The 20,582-nt window shown below is 34.5% G+C and overlaps 1 protein-coding gene across 4 annotated transcripts in view; it reads left to right on the plus strand.

Annotated features, from left to right (window-relative positions):
• The window catches only part of LOC128189747 (short transient receptor potential channel 7-like), a 68,841-nt gene that overhangs the window by 30,538 nt on the left and 17,721 nt on the right, over nt 1-20,582 (plus strand). For all 4 annotated transcript variants that reach the window (XM_052861483.1, XM_052861484.1, XM_052861482.1 and 1 more), the window contains 4 exons: nt 8,735-8,893; nt 9,945-10,436; nt 11,371-11,544; nt 11,824-11,988. In XM_052861483.1, coding sequence (XP_052717443.1) covers nt 8,735-8,893; nt 9,945-10,436; nt 11,371-11,544; nt 11,824-11,988 — 990 coding nt within the window. The remainder of the gene's footprint in view (nt 1-8,734; nt 8,894-9,944; nt 10,437-11,370; nt 11,545-11,823; nt 11,989-20,582) is intronic.

The raw sequence follows: 20,582 nt of genomic DNA on the forward strand, positions 1-20,582 counted from the left end.
TGATTCTGATTGGACCATCAGGAATATTAACCAATGAAATTGAGTTAAACATTAGCTATCACAATGGCCGGTCTGGTCAGAAGTTGATGTGGCTGCAGAATAAAAGTTCAGTTTGGAGGGTATTTAAGGAATTCTATCGGAATTTAAGGATGTAAGTAGCATGCGCTTGATGTGATATTTTTAAAGATTAGTGCAAAGGTTTCTTGACTTGTTGCAATACTGCTGTTGTCAGAGGCAAAATCCCATCGTGAGCCCTGGACCAGTAAATGTCCGAGTAAAAATAAACTGACGACTTCGAGAAAATAATGACGTTTATCTCCGCTATTTTAAGACCGATCAACTTGAAATTCGGCATGAGTGTATCTCAGACATTACTTGTTTAAAAAATTTATTGATTTATTAGGCTTTTGAAGCGAACTGGTAGTTTTTTATTTTGGTCAGAGTTCGACCCCTTTCTTTATTTATGGTTACATTGAAATTAATGTTAAAACGGGCTTGGCCCCTGTGTGCAAAACGGGAACACGCCGTAGGGTTTTGCGTACCTCCGGGTATTCCAACTTCGACATCATTAGGCGAGACAATGTTTTGTGGTTTTATACCAGTTTTGTTGAATATTTTTTAATGCTTAAGTTTATTTGCTGATCAAATGAATAAGTAATTGCGAAATTCTACAGTAATCAGTTACGTTTGGATGATCACAATGCTTTTCCGATGAATGGATGTTGACTTGTGCTCCAGAGAGACATTACACCATTTTACCGTGAAAAGTTTAGTAGAGCGCTCGCTAGATTTCCAACACCCATTAACTCGAGAAAGCTCGCTCAACAAAAGATGCTTCTAATTAACATGATTCATGGCTTTTAAATATTCAAAAATTATTCATTAAGTATACTTTAATACGTTGTAAATATAATTGTTAGTACTCCGTTTTCATATTTGCTAGAAATAGGATCTGTAGTCCTTATTTTGTACCGATATTGGAAGCTATTATATTTAAATTATAGATATATATAAATATATATAATATAAGATATATATATATAAATCAATGTAATATGGTACACCCACCAGGCATGATTCCCTATATTCCTGACGGAAATTGATTGAAATAGAGAATGACAGGATGGAAATCTACACGCTCCGTTAACTGATTAGTCGAAACGTTCACCGACCTAAGAAAACTCGCGGATTGCACGAAATTTTACTCAAATTCTCATTAAAGACGACATGGCTATTCCAGGTTATGTGATTTTGTTGCAATGTCGCTACCTTCATATCCCACATGAATCACCGAAGAAATCTTTTTCTCTATTCCTATACGTATTTTAGAAAACTCAATGCATGATTATGATGTCCACAACGTTCTCTACCTAAATTGTGAAATTCATCGTCCCTGAGACAGGGGTTCAGGCCCAATATAGTCATATAGTGTAATGTATTCAATCTTAGAAAATCTTCACTATTTCCAAATATATTTATGGAAATATCAATGCATGGTTAATTTAGAAGTCCATGAAGTCATCTACCTAAATTGTAAAATGTATGGTCCCTGGAACAGGGTTCAGGTTCAAGGGCGGGGCCAATGTGGCCACATTGTGAGAATGTATTGATTTATAATATTTTCCTCTGTACTATCACAGCTGGCCCCTGTAGCTTAGATATTTTTAATCCGAGATTCCTCATTCTCATGAATACCTCCATTTCCCCCTTCCCATTTTAATGAATGAATGTTATTCCAAGATCAAATGATAAAAGCGGGTTAACAGTCAGAGAAGTCTCAGATTATCTTTAGACTACGAACTAAGGCTCTCCGTGCAAACATGAGACCCTCTGACATGATAATCTAAGGGCTGTGGAACTCGGGTGACCGTCAAGGCCTGGGGCCTCTAGTTCTACAGTTTTGTTCTGGACAGCCGCTGTTGCCCTTTTGCAAGAATGCTTTAAACCATTAATACACGGATGCTTTTTGATTATTGAAAGTTAAGATGTGTATAGTGTTTAGATTAGCATGATTAAAAGAAATTGACTTTGTGGAATAGTGAAAACAATATAGTGTGGTTTTTTATTTTGTCAAATGAGAGAAAAGATCGTTTGTGTGAGTTCATGCATTGTTAAAATTCCTGTATGCAACATTCAATTTCATTCCCCTTGGACTTTAACATCCACCATCCCTTCTCCCCCCCCCCCCCCTTCACTCTCCTTTCAGTTCTGCTTATTCCTTTCTCTTTTCAGTCGGAGTCCAGTTTAGAGCTATTTTCGGAAGTCGCATGTTCTGCACTCTGCTCCAAAATGGCCCCATTTGGGATAATCTTTGACGATAAAAAGTAGATTACGATTGTTGCATATTACCTATATCATCGTACAGTAAGCCCGCTCCCTTATCCTGGCTGTCACTCAGTCTGTAAAAATGATAGTACAGTGTATTAAGTCGATGGCTTTGATGTTGGTAGCAGTAGTTAAAGCACTCTAGTCCTAATAATGACACAAAGGTGGCGGAAAGATTTCCAAGAAAAGTGCATTTGAATCGTCGTTGATTTTCTTATACAGTTCCTTTTGTAGATGCCAGCATACTTCCCTGTTAGTGCATCGGTTCTTTTATTTTTTAAGGAGTGATGAACTGTAAGAAAATGGTATTGTTGTACTTTTATCATCTACAAAATAAAAATTTGTGCGTAGGTTTCCTGGTTTACAGAGAATATCAGTGTGTATAAACATCCAATTATTTTATTAAGAAATGTCGGCTTCCTATTTTCGCCTTTTAGAAATATGTTAATGTTGCTTATATCGTTTTATAGGTAAAAAAACCCCAAGGATTTAAAAAAAGAAATCTCAAATTCAAAAAGTATATACCTTATAGAAGTAGTTTTAAGGTATATGTTATCAGTATCTCTATATTTTTTTTTCTACAGTCCAATTATTAATATATATATTTTTTAAATGAGATGTTTGATCAAAGAAATTGTTCTGTATGCGGAGAAAATCTACAACCTACAAGCAGCATTAAGTCGGTCGACTGCTTACTTAGACAGGACCTTACTAATTTACGAAACAGTCCTCATTGAAGAAGACGCTGGTAAGAAGTTGTTAAATTTTTTTCAATACTCTGATTGAATGTATTGAATGTATTGAACAGTTAGCTCATAGCAGTACAGATTTGTTGAACCTTTGGAAGTAGTTAAATTGTCTATGTTCCGTTAACCATTCCAATTAATACACAATTATTACGAGTTAAAATTCTAACATTTTTCGTAGAGTTTGTCCCATTTCTTCAGTTTTTGTTCAGGTTTTTAGTATTTCTTCACGCTCACCATTTCCATCCTCAATGAGTTTGTTTTTTATGTGTCCTTTCCACATCAATCCCTAGCGGATCGTCGCTTCTGTTCCTCGACTAGGGACCCAATAGCCCCACTGTTAGAACACACTTTGAAAAATTACGCACTTTGAAAAAGTTAATTTTGGGACCAAGTCAACGCCCTTTGAAAAAAAAATTCAAAGTGCGTAATTTTTTCAAAATGCGTTGCCACATCCCACCCCTCCTACTACCCACCCTCAGCGCTGCTCTCAAACAGTCATTATTGTGTTCATCTTTTGTCCACATTCTTGCAATGGCTGTCAAGTGTATGACTATACATGTAAAACACATGTGTTTATATATTTATTTACCATTTACATGTACATGTACAACCCTACGGTGGCATCTTTGTCTGTATCTCGCCTTCTACAATTTTGTAGTCTGCGAAGTTCTACCTTCTATCTGTACATGTACCGGGTATTCTTCTTTAATCGCATTATCTCTTGTTTCAAATGTTTCAAATTGTTTCATATGCACGGGGGAAATGGGATTAAGCATAAAAATAGTGAGCGTACATCTTTGTTTCCGAGTTCATTCTTGGCGGTAACAAGACATTTCGATTCATATATCGCTTTTGTTTGCAATAGTAAATTGGTTACCTACTGTTCGAAGATTTCCGACTTCCATTCGAAGAAAACAGAGATCGTAAAGACCAAACAGAGACCTCAAAGAATTGAGTATTGTTTCCTTTTTAGTGAAAAGAACATTGACTGAAGAAAATACAGGTTGTAGTCGATGACTAATCAAAATGATACATGAGGCATATAATGAAAGTATATGTACAAATTATCACTTAGGTTTTAAGCGTGATTAACGCCCGATTTGAATATATTCTGATTTCTTACATGGAAGTTGCAATGATAGCAAATGATGTTTGAATATTTGAATTTGGAAGAATTAAAGTCAAAGTTTCATCTCGGCCCTTATTTTGCATTTTGTTTTACTAACTTAACTAATTAATAAGAATACAGGTATTACTATTCCGAATAGCATCTTTTAAATAAAAAGCAAATTAGCTTTATTTGGAGTTCCAATAGTTCAATCTATATTGACATAGAGTTATACAAAGACTTATCGACAACCCTACATTAAGCCTCGATACATAGTGGTCCCTGATTCTTAGAATGTTGACACCTTACCGGGTAATAAAGAAAAGAAAATATTCGTACTTAAACCGAATTATTCGGTCACCTAATACTTTACAAAAAGATATGAATACTCGTGAGTGCGCCTTTTCACGTGACATAGTTAAACAGCCAATCAAAGTCTCTTTCATGAAGCTGTTGGATGCTTTAAATATTAAGTATTTGGTTGGTAAAATATATCAGCAATGAAGCAGCATATTTCATGTTTGTGGTAGCCGAACATGAAAGGGAATTTCTCAACGAATTGCACTAGTGATGGTATTTTAAGAAACCAGCAAATACGAATTACTTCTTTGCACCAGTGTTGGTATTTTAAGGTGGATCCCTACTCAAACGCGTCATCAATTTAGCAGATATAATAAGCTTTAAAATCGAAAACGATATTTGTTCGGATTTACCATTTTTTGCCCTAATTTTTAATGTTTAATTAATAATTCTGAATTTGATAGAAGCAGTCAAGTGTAAATAATGTCTACAAGTATATAAATGTTTTGATCTTATTGAGTCCAATAGTTGGAAATCGTGAATTTTAGTACGTTTGTGTTTAAATATGCAGAGGAAAGGTACTGTTTATCCAAAATATTAATTTGTACTCAATACATGTAGTTTTGAAAGAAGAATTTTAGGGTTTATCAAAGCAAAGAAATAAAATGTTGTTTTCTGATGTATTTTTAAATTGTGTTCGTGACACTTTATTAGCTGCATTTGATAAGGGGGTATATGTGTTCTAAAGGTCGTAGAAAAAAAAGAAGCATGTGAAGTCCTATATTTTTTTTGCTTTTTAGTTGCAGTAGACATAAATCTAATATTTTAAAGTTTAAAAAATGGTGTTTAAGCATAAAATTTTTAAGATAAGTTAAAAAATGTGAAATTATGTAAAGATTTTGAAATAGAATTTTTGTAACATTTCATTTAAAAATTCAATTTTAATCAATCAAATAATGATAATCACACTTGTTATTACTTTCTTACATTATTAATGATTAAATAAAACATTTAAATCTTTGTTTTGCTTTGATATTTTTTTAATATGAGCCAAATAATGATTTTGGTTGAAATCATGTAATCGAAGAAGGGAGTATGCATCTTCTGGAGACTCTAGTGATAAAAGTAAATAGTTAGGGCATGTATTTTTGGGGCTTTTTTAATAACGTAAGGTATTATTCTACTTGATTAATGAAAAAAAAACTTACTTTAACCACAAAAATCCTGAGTAGGGACCTACCTTAAGAACCCAACAAATACGAATTGCTTCTTTGCAACAGTGTTGGTATTTTAACCCAACACATACGATCACCAGTGCATTTTTCATCTTCAAAATCTCAATAGAGACTAGTTACAGTACATGATAGAAAATGTAACTATTATTTGGTGATTAGAACCATTTTAACAAGAGCTTGGACGTTCGGAAGGTATCAACAGCAATTTGACGTAGACCTGTCTATTTCATTGTAGGCCATTCAGCCATTGCTTTTTGAAATCAACAAGATTTGTCTGGCTTTTGATCAAAGACTACGCAGTCTTTGTATATTTCATTTCATATTTTTTACAGCATTTTTTTAGACTGTTAGCTTAAATATGTGTAGGTAAAATAGTGGTGATTAGAATACCCCATAGAGTACCTTACAGTGTATGTAGCTAGAACCTTCTTTGTCTCAAACATTTTGTAATTGTTTACAGTATTTTTAGTTATTGTTCACAGCATATTTGAGTTACATCATTCGTTGGACTTTCTTTGACCTTTTTCGTACGACTGGTACTATGAATACCTCGAATAGTACACAGACTTTGTCACAATTGTGTCGCCAGCCATTTCTACAGTCCTATCACCGGCCATTTGTCACCTCTTACTGAAACATTATTGATTTTCAACCTATTAATTTGTTTAATAATAAATGAGGAGCACAGGGGATGACAGGGTTATCGATTGGACCGTATGTTTGCAGTGAACATTAATGATGGCTCATACCTGTCGTGTCTAAGTTTAGTGGTGCTTTGATATTAAACTTGTTGTCAATTGTACAGCTTCAATCCAAGGAATTCTGGTCGCACTTATCATTAAGGTAGAATAACACACCTAAAAAAGTCACTCAAATTAACAGTAAATTATTTGACTATGAATAGTGTACCTACTGCACTTAATGGTCCAAAATATTACACTATTACATTAATGCTCACAGCGTTTGCTTGGTCCGATTTACATCAATTTTTTGTAAGCTTTTAAACAATGGTTTTGCTGAGTATGTGTATTATAATAGGCATTGCAGTTGTTTTCACAGTCAATTGAAGCATATTTCAAGGAAATTTCTTTACAAAACAAACAATACATACAAGGGTACCGCGTTATTTCGCCCTTTATAAAGATTCCGCCCTTGGCGTCGAGGCATGTATGATTGCATTACGACGGTGACATACGTTATAAATAAAGAATAGTTACAAATAAAAGATAGATCTATGTACATTTTTGATAATCTTTCTGAATTTGTTATGTTTGCAATCGATGCGTAGTATTCAGGTTGAAAAAAACCCAATCAATCGCGACACGAAACCAATGGTCCCCTTTCTTAAACATACAATGTACCCGTGTTGCATTTGAATTTGTTGTTAAGAAATTATTTTTATTTACTTTGAATATTTCTAACTTTGAATGGAGATCGATTTTACTGGTGTAAATATAGGTAAAAGTCTATAACTTTCCAAGATAATTGGTTTTTAAGAAAAATTATTTGATACAGTAATAACCAAAAAAATCGGACCAATCAGCTTTAAAATTGCAATAAAGTAATGCATTTTACACAATCTTCTAAATATCGGACAGCAAAAAATCTTAATTGTGGCAATGCCGTAAAAAGTATATATGAAAATATGTATTTAAATCACTATACAGTACGGTAAGCAAACAATATCGTTTTCCATTCCACCCCAACCTAAATTCGACAGCTAAATCTTATCACGTAGTTCTAAATGTAATCTATCGTTTTTAAAATTATTTATGAATCTGTAATGTTGTAAGTTTTGAATTTACCGGGTGGCAGTAAATACAAAATTTACAACATCACAAGTTGTCATGTTGTAAATTTTGTATTTACTGCCACAAGTTGTCATGTTGTATTTTTTGAATTTACTGCCACCCGGTAAATTCAAAATTTACAATTTACCGGGTGACAGTAAATACAAAATTTTCATGACAAGTAGTTATAACTAAATGTACATATAATTTCATATCGCTTATGCATACAGAGCAACATGTAATTTCTGACAGTTGAACCACGGCCTGGAAATGTCCTTTGTGTTATTCCGCAAGAAAAGCCAGAAGTAAAAGTAACAAACCGATTTGTCATCAGTAATGGAACCATTGATCTCTGTTATCTTCTTCCAGTACAGAGATCACAACCTATTACACTGTAAATGACTGTGTCTAACACAGCCTGGAATCTCGCTTTCCATTGTTGAACACATAAGGGAATAAAAGGAACTGTTAGCTATTACAATTGAAGCATTAATATTCAAACTGAGTTTGTTATTTGGCGCAAAGAACATTAGATCTGATCTGAAGTTACAATTTATCAAAAACAGCGTTAAACTTCCATTTGTCTGCTTTGTAACCAATGTATCCCTAAGGAGCATTTGTGCAATGCATTTAAGAATTATTGTTGAAAATTGAAAGAAATAAAAATTAAAACTTAACTTTATCTTGATATACAATATTGTATTATGACCGTTCTTGTAATTTGTTGCATTCAACTTAACTAGCTTTCGTCAATTATCTAATTGTCCAATTGGCGTTTTATGGACTGCACAGTCAAATTTCGACAACATTTCAATCATTCTGAATGCTTCGTTAAAAATTTCCAATACTCGACCATTCCCAATGTCGCAGCTAATGAATTAGTGATTGAGAGGAAGCTTCAAATAAAAATCTGTTGACGGAATTAGTCGCTGTCAAAGGAATAAGACATTTTTACCGCCTAGTCTGTATGAATCAGAGAAGGGTCGCAAATCATGTGGATAGAGTAAAGTACTCCGTACGGGAACACTGTTCGCGGGTATGAATTGATGCAACATTTTGTTAAACGCACTGAAAACTGAATAAGTTAAGACTGGAGATATTTTTCATCATACCAGGAGGATTAAGTTTGTAATGAAATGCGACTTCATGGGAAGAAAAAGACTGAGATATCATTTCCATTGTCTGTCGGATTTTGTTTATAGATATAAATGTCATCAATCTTCACAGAATGTCGACTTAGAGGAAGAGTTTCTCCATGCCGCCGAGTTTGGTGATATTCCGTCGGTCAAAAGAATACTGGACCAGACGCCGGAAATGAACGTGGACTGTATCGATGCGTTAGGACGGACGGCGCTCAGACTGGCTGTCAAGAACGAGCATCTGGAGGTAAACAATTAATGACGATATGAATGATATATTGGTCAAAATACCCAACACGATCATTAACAAAAAAAAGTTACAGCAATTAAAGTGTTAAGTCGTCATTGTGCAATTTATGTGTGGGAAGATAATAGGTGTTTGGATTTGAGGTTTTTATGAATTCATCAAATGAGTTTTATGAATTTGGAACGGATCAAATTTTCCAAAATGCTTGAAAAATGGGTAAATTGTCCGATCACATTTACATCATTTTACGTCACAATGTCCTTAGTGGGTTGAAACTGCAATATTTACAATCACCCTAAAAATTCAAAATGTGGTCCATTCGTTAAAATAACAACATCTCTATTAGCTGATATTTTATTGCTTTATTTCAACAATAAAGCGTGTCTTTATAAGGATTTATTCCGGTATAAAAGGGCACAGAAAAAAATATAATCAAATCGGGCAAAGAAAAAATATAATCGAATCGACTAAAGCGGTCTTGTTATATCTTCTGTATTACAGAAAATCGGAGACTTTCAAGGACCTTTATGGAGTTGAAAACTGTAAGGGGTTTATTTATTGTTAAATTTTATATTTTTATTCAGCAAAATATAGTTATTTTCATAAAATGAGTGGAAGTAAATAAAGACTGTCTAAACGATGAGTATGTTAAGTAGTACATATCTTACCCTTGACCTTTCACTAAATTTGATCATGCATATAATTACTGGGTTCTCTCCAAGTACTCGGGCTTCCTCCCACATCAATGACCCCCTCTCGCTAATATCCGTACCATCGAGAGATATTAATATACGTTGTAGAACTTTTATATAAATCGTTGTAAAATTAGTAAAATTCAGTTTTTTAATTAGCTCATTGGTAGTACTAGTCTTTACAGAATTGTAAGGTGGTGGTTTCATGTGGTTTCTGTCATTGGTAAGTGGCAATTTCTTGTGGTTTTTGTCATTATTAGGTTGTGATTTAATGTGGTTTCTGTCATTGTTAGGTGGTGATTTCGCGTGGTTTCTGTCATTATTTTGTGGCGATTTAATGTGGTTTCTGTCGTTGTTAGGTGGTGGAGGTTCTTCTGGACCGATCCAGTGGTCGCCACATCTACGAGGCGGTTCTCCAGGCAATCAGCGCCGGTCATATACAGATAGCAGAGACAATTCTGAAACATCGCAGGTATCTGGAAATGTGGAAAGAGAGAAAGAAGCTGGGAGACGAGGACCACTTCTTTAAAACTAGCTTTGAAGAATCTCAATTCTCCCCCGACATCACACCCCTGATCCTGGCGTCCCAGAAAAACCAGTACGAAATCGTGCAGTTGTTGCTTCTACGAGGGGAGATAATCCAGAAGCCGCACAAGTTCCGCTGCGCTTGCCAGGAATGCACAAACAAAATGAAGTTTGACATGCTACGGTCTGCGAAATATCGCCTGAACGCATACCGGGGCCTGGCCAGTGAGGCATACATATCACTGTCCAGTAAGGACCCGATATTCACGGCGTTTGAACTTGGCGCCGAGCTCAAAAGTCTGTCCAGGGTCGAGAAATACTTCAAGGTACGCTCATCTTCTGTTAAATTCATCATTCTCAAGTTTTGACCAAAAATTGCATGTACAAAATGTGGATGTGATTAATTAAAAATTTTGTTTTTATTTCTCAAGTTTAAAGAAGTCAATGAAAACACAAATCCACTGTGTATTTAAAAGTATTTAAGTTTTTATCCATTTTTTGTTGAGTTGTAGAACGCCAAATACAAAAGGACAGGATCAACTGTTTCCTTCAAAACAGTAAAAGAATTAATTAGCGGCTGGCATACACCAAAATTTTCGCAATCTCTCTTCCCTATTTCAGTTGTCTTTTAACAGAAATACTTAGGTACCTGTAGCTATGCATTCTGAACGAACGATTTTTCAGGAAGGATTTTATATTGATACTGATGCTGTACGGACTGTTTATTACATGTGAATGTCAAGGTTTTCAAGAAATAATGCGTAGTTAGGTTTCTCTTTGACTAATTTGGAGTCAGGAAATGTGTTTTTTTTTCTAATTTTTAGAAATTAACCAAAAAGGGGCATTGATTTTAGTTTTAATAAAGCAAGAATTATACAGAAACTTCCTCCCTTCAATTAGGTCGAATTCATTTGATCATAATGCTGTATTTGGTTAAAGTAATCAAGACTTTTGGTGTGTTAAATTGTGACTCTGTGGTTATCGAAGTGAAGTTACAAACTCAGGGGACATGCATTCTATGCTAACCTGTCAAACACCAAAATTATGATTATTGCTATAAAACAATCAGTAATTTATTTATATTTAATTCTTTACCTGTTTTGCACATAAAGAATTGCTAACATTAAAGAATACGTGTAACATTGGATTTGTGATTGGTTATTTCAATATAAATTTACTTAGACTTGAAAGAAAGTAGATCCAATATAATAACTAATTCGTTTTCTACAATTATATTTTTCAAATCATTTGGTGTTGTAGAAAGAGTATAAGGATCTTGCAGAGCAACTAAGTGAGTACACCGTGAAACTACTGGACCGTGTCCGCACGCAACAGGAATTGGAGATAATTCTAAATAAGGCGGGAAAACCACGCTTCAACCACTTCGAGAGTTTAGCGAGATTTAAGCTTGCGCTTTTTTACAAAGAGAAAAAGGTATCATCTGGAAAAGGTTGAACTGTACACAGTGTTCTGATCGTTAGGAAAAAACGCAGATTAATATAAATTTGCCTGTTTTTAAAGATTAAAGCTTTTTGTCCGATTTTTTTTGTTAATTCTTCCCAATGAAGAAAACGTTTTGTGCATCGTCAAATAAGAAAGGAAGGAACTGTTTTACAACATCCATAAACTATGATATACAATTGGACCAAATAATTTTATTATTTTACATGAAGCCTAAAGTTTTTTCGTTGAACTTGAGTGATTTACTTTTAGTTTGTGGCCCACCCTAGCTGCCAACAAAAGCTGATGAAGTCCTGGTACTACGGGATGGGGTCCCTAGAGAGGGCCAGCTGGCCTAAGCGGATCCTGATGTTTATCCTGTTTATCTTGTCCTATCCCTTCCTCGTCCTTGTATACCTCGTCTTTCCAAAGTGGAAGGTCAGGATCTTTAGATTTATCATTGGAATTTACAAAACTTTGCTTGTAATATATCATTCCTAATTCATGAGTATCACAATCAAAACACCATGGCAAGGGTCGAGATAACAAAAAAATATACAAATGTACTTTTGTCGTTTTAAGGGGTCGTTTAAGCTATTTTCAACATCCTTTTCACCAGTGTCAATATAAAAACATAAAAATTTTGTGGGGAAAAAAATAAATGAAAAAGGCTTCTCTATTGCCTTACTAATAAGATTTGTTTTGTTCATTGGAAGATGACGAATCTGCAAATTATAAAAGATAGAATCAAAGAGATCAGTTTTCAAGGGAAACTTATTCTTTCAAAGCCTGGTATGGGGGTTTTTCCGGTCAGATTGACATAAGTAGCACACTTTTATGTTTTTAAGTAAATGAATTGTGTGTAGGGTATTAAGATTACAATTGTTTTCAGACGAAGGTGCGAACTGCATTTCTTTCATAAGTCTGTGAACGCTATTGTTTCTGATAACTGACACTAGTATTGGATTGCATCGTTTTTTAACCCATACACAAACGACATTTGACATCACTTTACAACTAGAATATAATCAAAAAGCACCTGGTCTGTTACAAATGGACAGTGTTTTTCCTAAGTAGGGAAACAAACTGAAAAGGTTGAAAAGAGCGACACGTTTTTATTCTTATTCGGGTACCTTGCATATCGCAAAGTGCCTGAAGTATCCATTAAATGGATAAAACTATAAAAGATTCGAGAAAACATACTAATACAGCTATTCGTAAACAAGAATTCCAATATTTTTCAGTAACTAATAAACCTCAGAATAAAATTGCTGTTTTACAATATTTTAACTACATGTACATCGTTTTCAAACATGTTAAACGTTTATTTTTACATACAATAGGAAATCATGTCTTTCTCATAGTGTCATAATGAGATCTTTTATAATAGTTTTAGCTCACCTGTGCCAAACGCTCAAATGAGCTTTTCTGATCAAAATTTGTCTGTTATCTGTCGGCGTCGTCGTCGTCGTAAATTTTTCACATTATTATTTTCTTCTCCACATCCTACGAAAGACGAATAGGGCCACATAAAAAAATATTTTAATCTTGTTATTACGAGAAAAGATCTCGTAATAACGAGAAAATAATGAGATCTGTTCTTGTAATTACGAGAAAAAAAATTTTTTTTTATGTGTCCCTATTCGTCTTTCGTAAAACCCACTGAGTATTTTAACCAACCTTTGCCGAAAGCATTATCTGGTGAAAAGTATTCAAGTTTCTTCAAATGAAGGGTCACGCTCTCGTTATAAGGGAGATAGTTTTAAAGTAGTGAAAATTTGGTATTTAAAAAAATTGTCTCAACCATTTGGCCAGAAAAGCTGTACCTTGTGTAGAAGTATCATCAAGTTAGATCGTATAATCTCTAGATGACCATCCCCGACTCTGTGTGTGGATGTGTCAAGTGATCACTCTCCGTCGTCGTGTTTGTCCTTGGTGTTTACGTTCAGTAACCCGATACGACACCCAAGCAAAGTGGTGATCACGCTCTGTGATGCTGACTGGCGGCCATTAGATAACAAACTACTAATTCAAATAAAAGGTGGTAGAACTTCAGAAAATAGCTTTGATCGGTTATGTACACGCTTCACCTGTAGAAACAAATGCCTGCTGATTGTATGATTATATAACTGTACATTTGAAATAACTAACTACATATTATATAAATGGCAACGACAAAAAAAATCCAACCAATAATCTAAAACTTAAACTGTTTTAATCTATCTTCCTAACTACATCACTCGTGGTTGTCATTTCTAACAGCCATGAACTCCAACTGAGTGTCCCTTTTTTCATCTTTCCTTATGAATACATTCGTACACTTGACTACTTGTCTAAGAAAAAAAGGCAAATACGACGTAATTAATTTTTCGTATAATGACTTGTAATTTATTGTTTCTTTGAATGTCCCCCAATTGGTATGCTTACTAGGGGTTTATTTTTCTCATTCTCAGGCATGTACAACAACATTCTTTACTATTATACGAATCGTAATCTAAAAAACAGAAAACTTAGAAGCCTTTGGCAAATTATGCCTGAAACTAGAGTTTTACCTAGGTTTGTCCGTTTACTTCAAATTCCTTCGTTGTGTTGTGTCGGTCACAAGCGTTTGAAATAATCGGCTTCGTCTCTTAACGTCACAACCAATCTTCGAACAAATGTAGTAGCAACAACTAGATACGATCTCGTTACGAGTAACGAGTAGGTCTTCCGTTCAATTTTTAAACGATACGATTAAAATATCAATGAAATTTGAGATAACCACTCCATTTCAGATATTATATACCATCGTCAATATCCTTTAAAATGCTTAACAAAGAGTTTTGCTTTTTCACATACAGCACATTAAAGATTTAAGATTTTATTCCCCTAAAATCCCTAATGACGTCATCAATGGGTTTTGAAATGATTTTTACAAACTGATAATGTTACGATCAACAACTTTGTTTCTATAATCATTACAAAATTTTGATCGTTTTTAAGGTATGTGTAATTGAGTTTACAAGTGTCTTGGCCCCTAATTTAAGGGGCCAGCCCTTTTTTCTTGAGTTCATTCGAAAGGTCTAACGAATACTAACATTTTTTGTTCAAACACTTATCTAGAATTGTTATTCATGTTTTAGATACAAATGATTGGATATTTTAGGGGCCATCCTTCTAGATCCCTAATGGGGACATACATTGGTGTTTTGATTAATGGAATCGATTAGAATCATCAATGCAAACATTTTCTCTTCTACAATGCTTAACAAAATATGTCTCCTTTTCTAGATATATTGCGTCAAAGTTTAAGTAGTTTGGCCCCTAAAAATCCCTAATTGCGTAATAAATGGGCGTGACAATGATTTTTCCTGATAGATATTGTAACGATCAACAACTTTGCTTCTATTTTGCATTACAAAATCTTTATCGTTTTTAAGTTATCTGTAATAGAGTTTACGAGTGTCTTGGCCCCTTATTAAAGGGGCCAGCCCCTATTTCTTGATTTCTTTGAAAATGTCTTAAGAATTCTAACATTTTTTGTTCTTACACTCATCTAAAATTGTTGATCATTTTTGAGATACAAATGATTGAATATTTTAGGGGCCAGCCCTCTAGATCCTTAATGGGGACATACATTGTTATTTTAATTAATTGAATCGATTAGAATCATCAATGCAAACACTTTCTCTTCTACAATGCTTAACAAAATATGTCTACTTCTCTAGATATATTGCGTCAAAGTTTAAGTACTTTGGCCCCTAAAAATCCCTAATTACGTAATAAATGGGCGTGGCAAGGATTTTACCTGATAGATATTGTTACGATTAACAACTTTGCTTCTATAATGCATTTCAAAATCTTAATCGTTTTCATGTTATTTGTAATAGAGTTTACGAGTGTCTTGGCCCCTAATTTAAGGGGCCAGCCCCATTTTTTTGATTTTGTTGGAAAGAACGTTTGATTATCTACTACTTTTATTATATATGTTTTAATAAAATATCAACTCATAAAAAGATACAGATCAAAACGTATGAAAATTTTGATTCGAAATTCGTACCCAATTTTCGAGCCTAGGCGTGCTCAAAGAAATGGCGCTACTGGCGTAAAAAAATTGCATTGTGCACAACTTCAAACTATGGTCTACCTATCCTGAAAATTTTATATTCACATCTCTGATAGTCTCTGAGTTTATGTCTGCACAAAGTTGGTCGTAAAAACTTACAAAATCGGCCGTAAATCGGAACCGGAAGTGCCGATTTCAAAATTTCAAAAAACTTCTAGAATTATGACCACTGGCAATCATCTGTGAAAAAATGGTCGAAATCGGCCGAATAGTTTTCGAGAAATCGTGTGCACAAAATTCGTGGAAAAAAATAATAATAACTAGATCTCGTTACGAGTAACGAGTAGGTCTTCCGTCCGATTTTGTTTTCATATGATACGATGAAATATCGATATTCTCTGCCAAATCTGCGATCTTGGTGCATCGAGGTTTTTTGTCTCGAGACCGAAAACGGACGAACAAAAGAGGTTTATGAAAATAAAAGCTAGGATTTTTTTTATACATTTGTTTAGTGTACACCACTGTTAATCATGGAAGATGAAAGACCAAAGATAATCAGTTAAACTTGTGAAAAAAATGAATTGTTTGAACTCTTCTGGTGAGTAACGGAAGTGACGGTTGACAAAAGAAAACCCGTTAAATATATCTTCAATCGATTGTTTATCATTTATAAAAGTTTGTGTCTCAATCACTTACAGTGACTAAAATCTCGCTGGTATCAATTTTTTAAAAAGGCTAGGTACCAAAGATATTTGAAATCTTGATTGTTTTCAAGTTATCTGTAATAGAGTTTACGAGTGTCTTGGCCCCTCATTAAAGGGGCCAGCCCCTTTTTCTTGAGTTCAATCGGAAGGTCTCACGAATACTAACATTTTTTGTTCTTACACCCATCTAAAATTGTTGTTCATTTTTGAGATACAAATGATTGAATATTTAAGGGGCCAGCCCTCTAGATCCTTAATGGGGACAGACTTTAGAGTTTTGATAAGTGGAATAGATTAGAATCATCAATGCAAACATTTTCTTTTCTACATTGCCTAACAAAATATGTCTCCTTCTCTAGATATATTGCATCAAAGTTTAAGTACTTTGGCCCCTAAAAATCCCTAATTACGTCATAAATGGGTGTAAAATGATTTTACCTGATAAATATTGCTACAATCAACAACTTTGCTTCTATATTGCATTACAAAATTTTGATCATTTTTAAGTTATTTGTAATAGAGTTTACGAGTGTCTTGGCCCCTAATTTAAGGAGCCAGCCCCTTTTTCTTGATTTCGTTGGAAAGAACGTTTAATTACCTACTACTTTTGTAATATATGTCTTAACAAAATATCAACTGATAAAAAGATACAGATGAAAACGTATGAAAATATTGAATGAAAATTCGTACTCAAATTTCGAGCCCAGGCGAGCTCCAAGAAATGGCGCCACTGGCGTAAAACAACATAATAGTGCACAACTTCAAACTATAGACTACCTATCCTGAAAATTTCATAGTCATATCTCTGATAGTTTCTGAGATCTCCTCTGCACAAAATATCTTGTAAAAATGTACAAAATGGCCGATAAATCGGTACCGGAAGTGCCGACAGGAAAAATCTCAAAAACGTATAAAGTTTACATCAAGTCTCATCTTCTCTGAAAAAATGGTCGAAATCGGTCGAATAGTTTTTGAGAAATCTCGTGCACAAAATTTGTGGAAAAAAATAATAATAATAACTAGACATGATCTCGTTGCGAGCAACGAGGAGGTCTTCCGTCCGATTTTTAGAAGAGGAAATGACCTTGCTTTTTATCTTCATCAACAAATCATATCAGGAAATGCAGATGTGATCTAAAAGAGCGATGGATGAAGGATTATACACCCCGTTGGATCCCTTATTTAAAGGACCAGCCCCATTTTATTTCATATTAAATAAGAAGTCTTTTGACCTAATAACAGGTCTAATGACCTGTAATAAAAAGAAACCGAAGAAAAAAAAGAGGGTCTTCCTTTGTAAACGGAAGACCCTAATAACAATATGAATAGAAGGGTCTTCCGCTGAAGACGGAAGACCCTAATAATAAAAGACTGTTTTTGTCTAAATCTAAATTGAAGAGTGGTTTTCAACTTATACTACAATCCAACAACCTTTTTATGTTGAATATTTTAGTTAGAAAATTAAATAAAAAGGAGAGAAAGAAATAGAGAAAGAACAAATCTTGGCTCCGGCGAGAATAGAACACACAGCCTTTGCAGGTGTCTCAAAACATGGCTGACGCTAAATAATTCCCGAATTTGTCTTTGAATTTTGGGCGTTTCCGCCCGGCAGAGGAGCTGAGTTTTTGTATGAGATGAAAAACAACGTGTAAGATGTCTGACTATTCAGGTTTGGTAACAGTGCGAGGTCATTTGAAATATTGATGCGTGTTTGTGTCCGGAGGGGGGTAAAAAGACCCGAGCTTGATTTTCGTCTTAATAAATCGAAAATAGAATTTTGAGGTGTGGATCTCGGATTCGGTTAACAACAACTAGGGGAGGTCCTTAAACAATGACTGATGCATTTTACCCATGTATTTCAGTGTTGAGAATGTTTTTTCGTGTCGTTTACTATTATGTTTGACTGTTTTATTTCAGCAGGATTGATAAAATCTTTATAAATGTAGAAATAACGAAATCAGTAACAATTTGATGACAGTATTTTCCACAGTTCTAACATTCATAAGTAGTTCACACGCTATCGTAGATACAGACTAAACAGAAACCAAGAAATATACATGCAACAGAAATAATACGCGGCTGCTTACATCCCTTGTACTGTGTAAATTTTAAGTCCCCGTACAGGCTATAGTCGCCGTTTGATCTCAGGAATTTCTTCTTAATTGTTCAATCCGCTGCATATTTGGCAGAAAATAAGAATTGGGTCCGAGGTACATGTACACAAAATTTCATTAGGATTGAGTAAGGGGCTCGGGAGTTAGAATTTTTTTCTACAGTACATGTCCAGCAAGCCAATCAAAACTCGAATGCCAAAAAATTCATATCTTTCTTAAAAATGAACGAATAGGTCTGGTCATTAGTACAGTAATCTAGACTTGAAGTAGGTTGAAAAAAAAGGTTCAAGATGACAGATCCAGTAAAATCAGGCCAGAAAAACTAAATGATTTTGTGAAAACGAAAGGGGGGGGGTCGGTGGGTGTACTGTGTAAATTTAATTTCCACGTATAGGCATTAAGCGCCGTTTAATTCAGGAATTTAGTCTTAATTGTTCAATCCGCTGCATATTTCACAGACAAACAGAATGGGGTCCGAGGTCCACTTTCACGAATTTTCATTAGGATTGAGTGAAGGGCTTGGGAGTTAGAATTTTTTTTAAAGTACATGTCAAACACGACAATTGAAACTCAAATGCCAAAACCTTCATAACTCTGTTATTAATGAACGAATTGGTCTGGTAATTAGTACAGTAATCTAGAATGGTATTTAGTTGAAATTAAAGGCCCAAGATCAAAGATCAAGTAAAATCGGGCCAGAAAAACTAAATGATTTTATGAATTGGGAGGGGGGGGGGGGGGGTCGGTCGGTGACTTCTATATTAAACGTAGAATATTAAATTCTAAATATCACATATTACACAATTTCTAAATAAAATACATATGTTAGAACAATGTATAAGCGTTGTTTGAAAGATGTAACTGTTGATTTTTTTTTTTACATCTATATATTCTTAGGCTCAAATACTCATAAACGGGTGGTCAGTTTTTAAACCTTGTCGCAGTCACCCGTTTGTTTGTATAGTTACGTGTATAAACTTCGGAGGTTTTTCTTAATCCCGACAGGCAACAGATTTGTATCAGTATGTAGACATGCACAAAAAAAGGAAAAAGTACACCATCTTTAATATAAATGACTTTTTAGGGTTGACTTTCAATCAGTAAGAAGACAATCATTAAACAATGAATTTCAAATTATTTGAATCCATAGACATTATCCCGTAACTTGATAAAAATATGTATAATTTTTGGACGCCAATGTACATTTAGTTTCTATCCAATTCACTGCATGTTACCTGTACTAGTTCTTATTCAAATGGTAAAACATTTGTACTTGAGAGAGAGAGAGAGAGAGAGAGAGAGAGAGAGAGAGAGAGAGAGAGAGAGAGAGAGAGAGAGAGAGAGAGATTACATAGTGTTTTGTAATGTTCAGGAAATCAATATATAAGCAAACTATGTCAATAAACGCATGTATACATGCATGTGTGCATCTATATATGGGATTAAATACTAAGCAGTCCTCCTTTTTAAGCCGAGTAGAATAACGTGGGTGCATTGCTAAATGTTGTGTGCATACAGTTGAGATGGCGGCATTTCTTTGATGCCGGCAAAGCGACCCAACGAACACTAATGCGGTCGAACTGCAGGGGCACTTCGGCGGCATGTCTTTGATGTCGGCAATGCGACGAGCGTCGGAATTTAGAGAGCTGCTGACAGAATTTGCTCTATATTTGTACTGAAAAAAAGCCGCTATTTTTTTTTTTTATCTATGACAAAAATAAAACGGAAAACATTCAAATCCATCATTTTAAAGATAAAACCATTAATCAAAACACAAATAAGAGAGAAAAAAGATTCGGCACTCAGGGACTGAACCCGGGTCGCCTGGGCACAAGTCCACCACTCTAACGACTGAGCTACGCGGACCCTCGCTTCAGAACTTTGGAGTCCAAAATCTCAAGAATGCGTGGATTGATTTTAAAACAAATTTCATATTCTGAAGTTTTGAGAGCGTCTTTATCGAATGAAAAAATAAAAAAAATTCAAATCCAAAAAATTGAAAAATTAAGGTTATTCATTTCCTTCCGATGACGACCGGAAGTGACGGCAGACGTTCGGATATGTGAGAGACACTGCGGCTAACGACTCTCTACCACCACTGAAAATTTGAAAGTTTTATCTTTGATACTTTTTGAGAAAACGCGTGAACAAGTAAAAACATAAAATCTT

The sequence above is a fragment of the Crassostrea angulata genome, chromosome 6 (genome assembly GCF_025612915.1).
Source record: "Crassostrea angulata isolate pt1a10 chromosome 6, ASM2561291v2, whole genome shotgun sequence".
NCBI classification, from domain to species: Eukaryota; Metazoa; Mollusca; class Bivalvia; order Ostreida; family Ostreidae; genus Magallana; species Magallana angulata.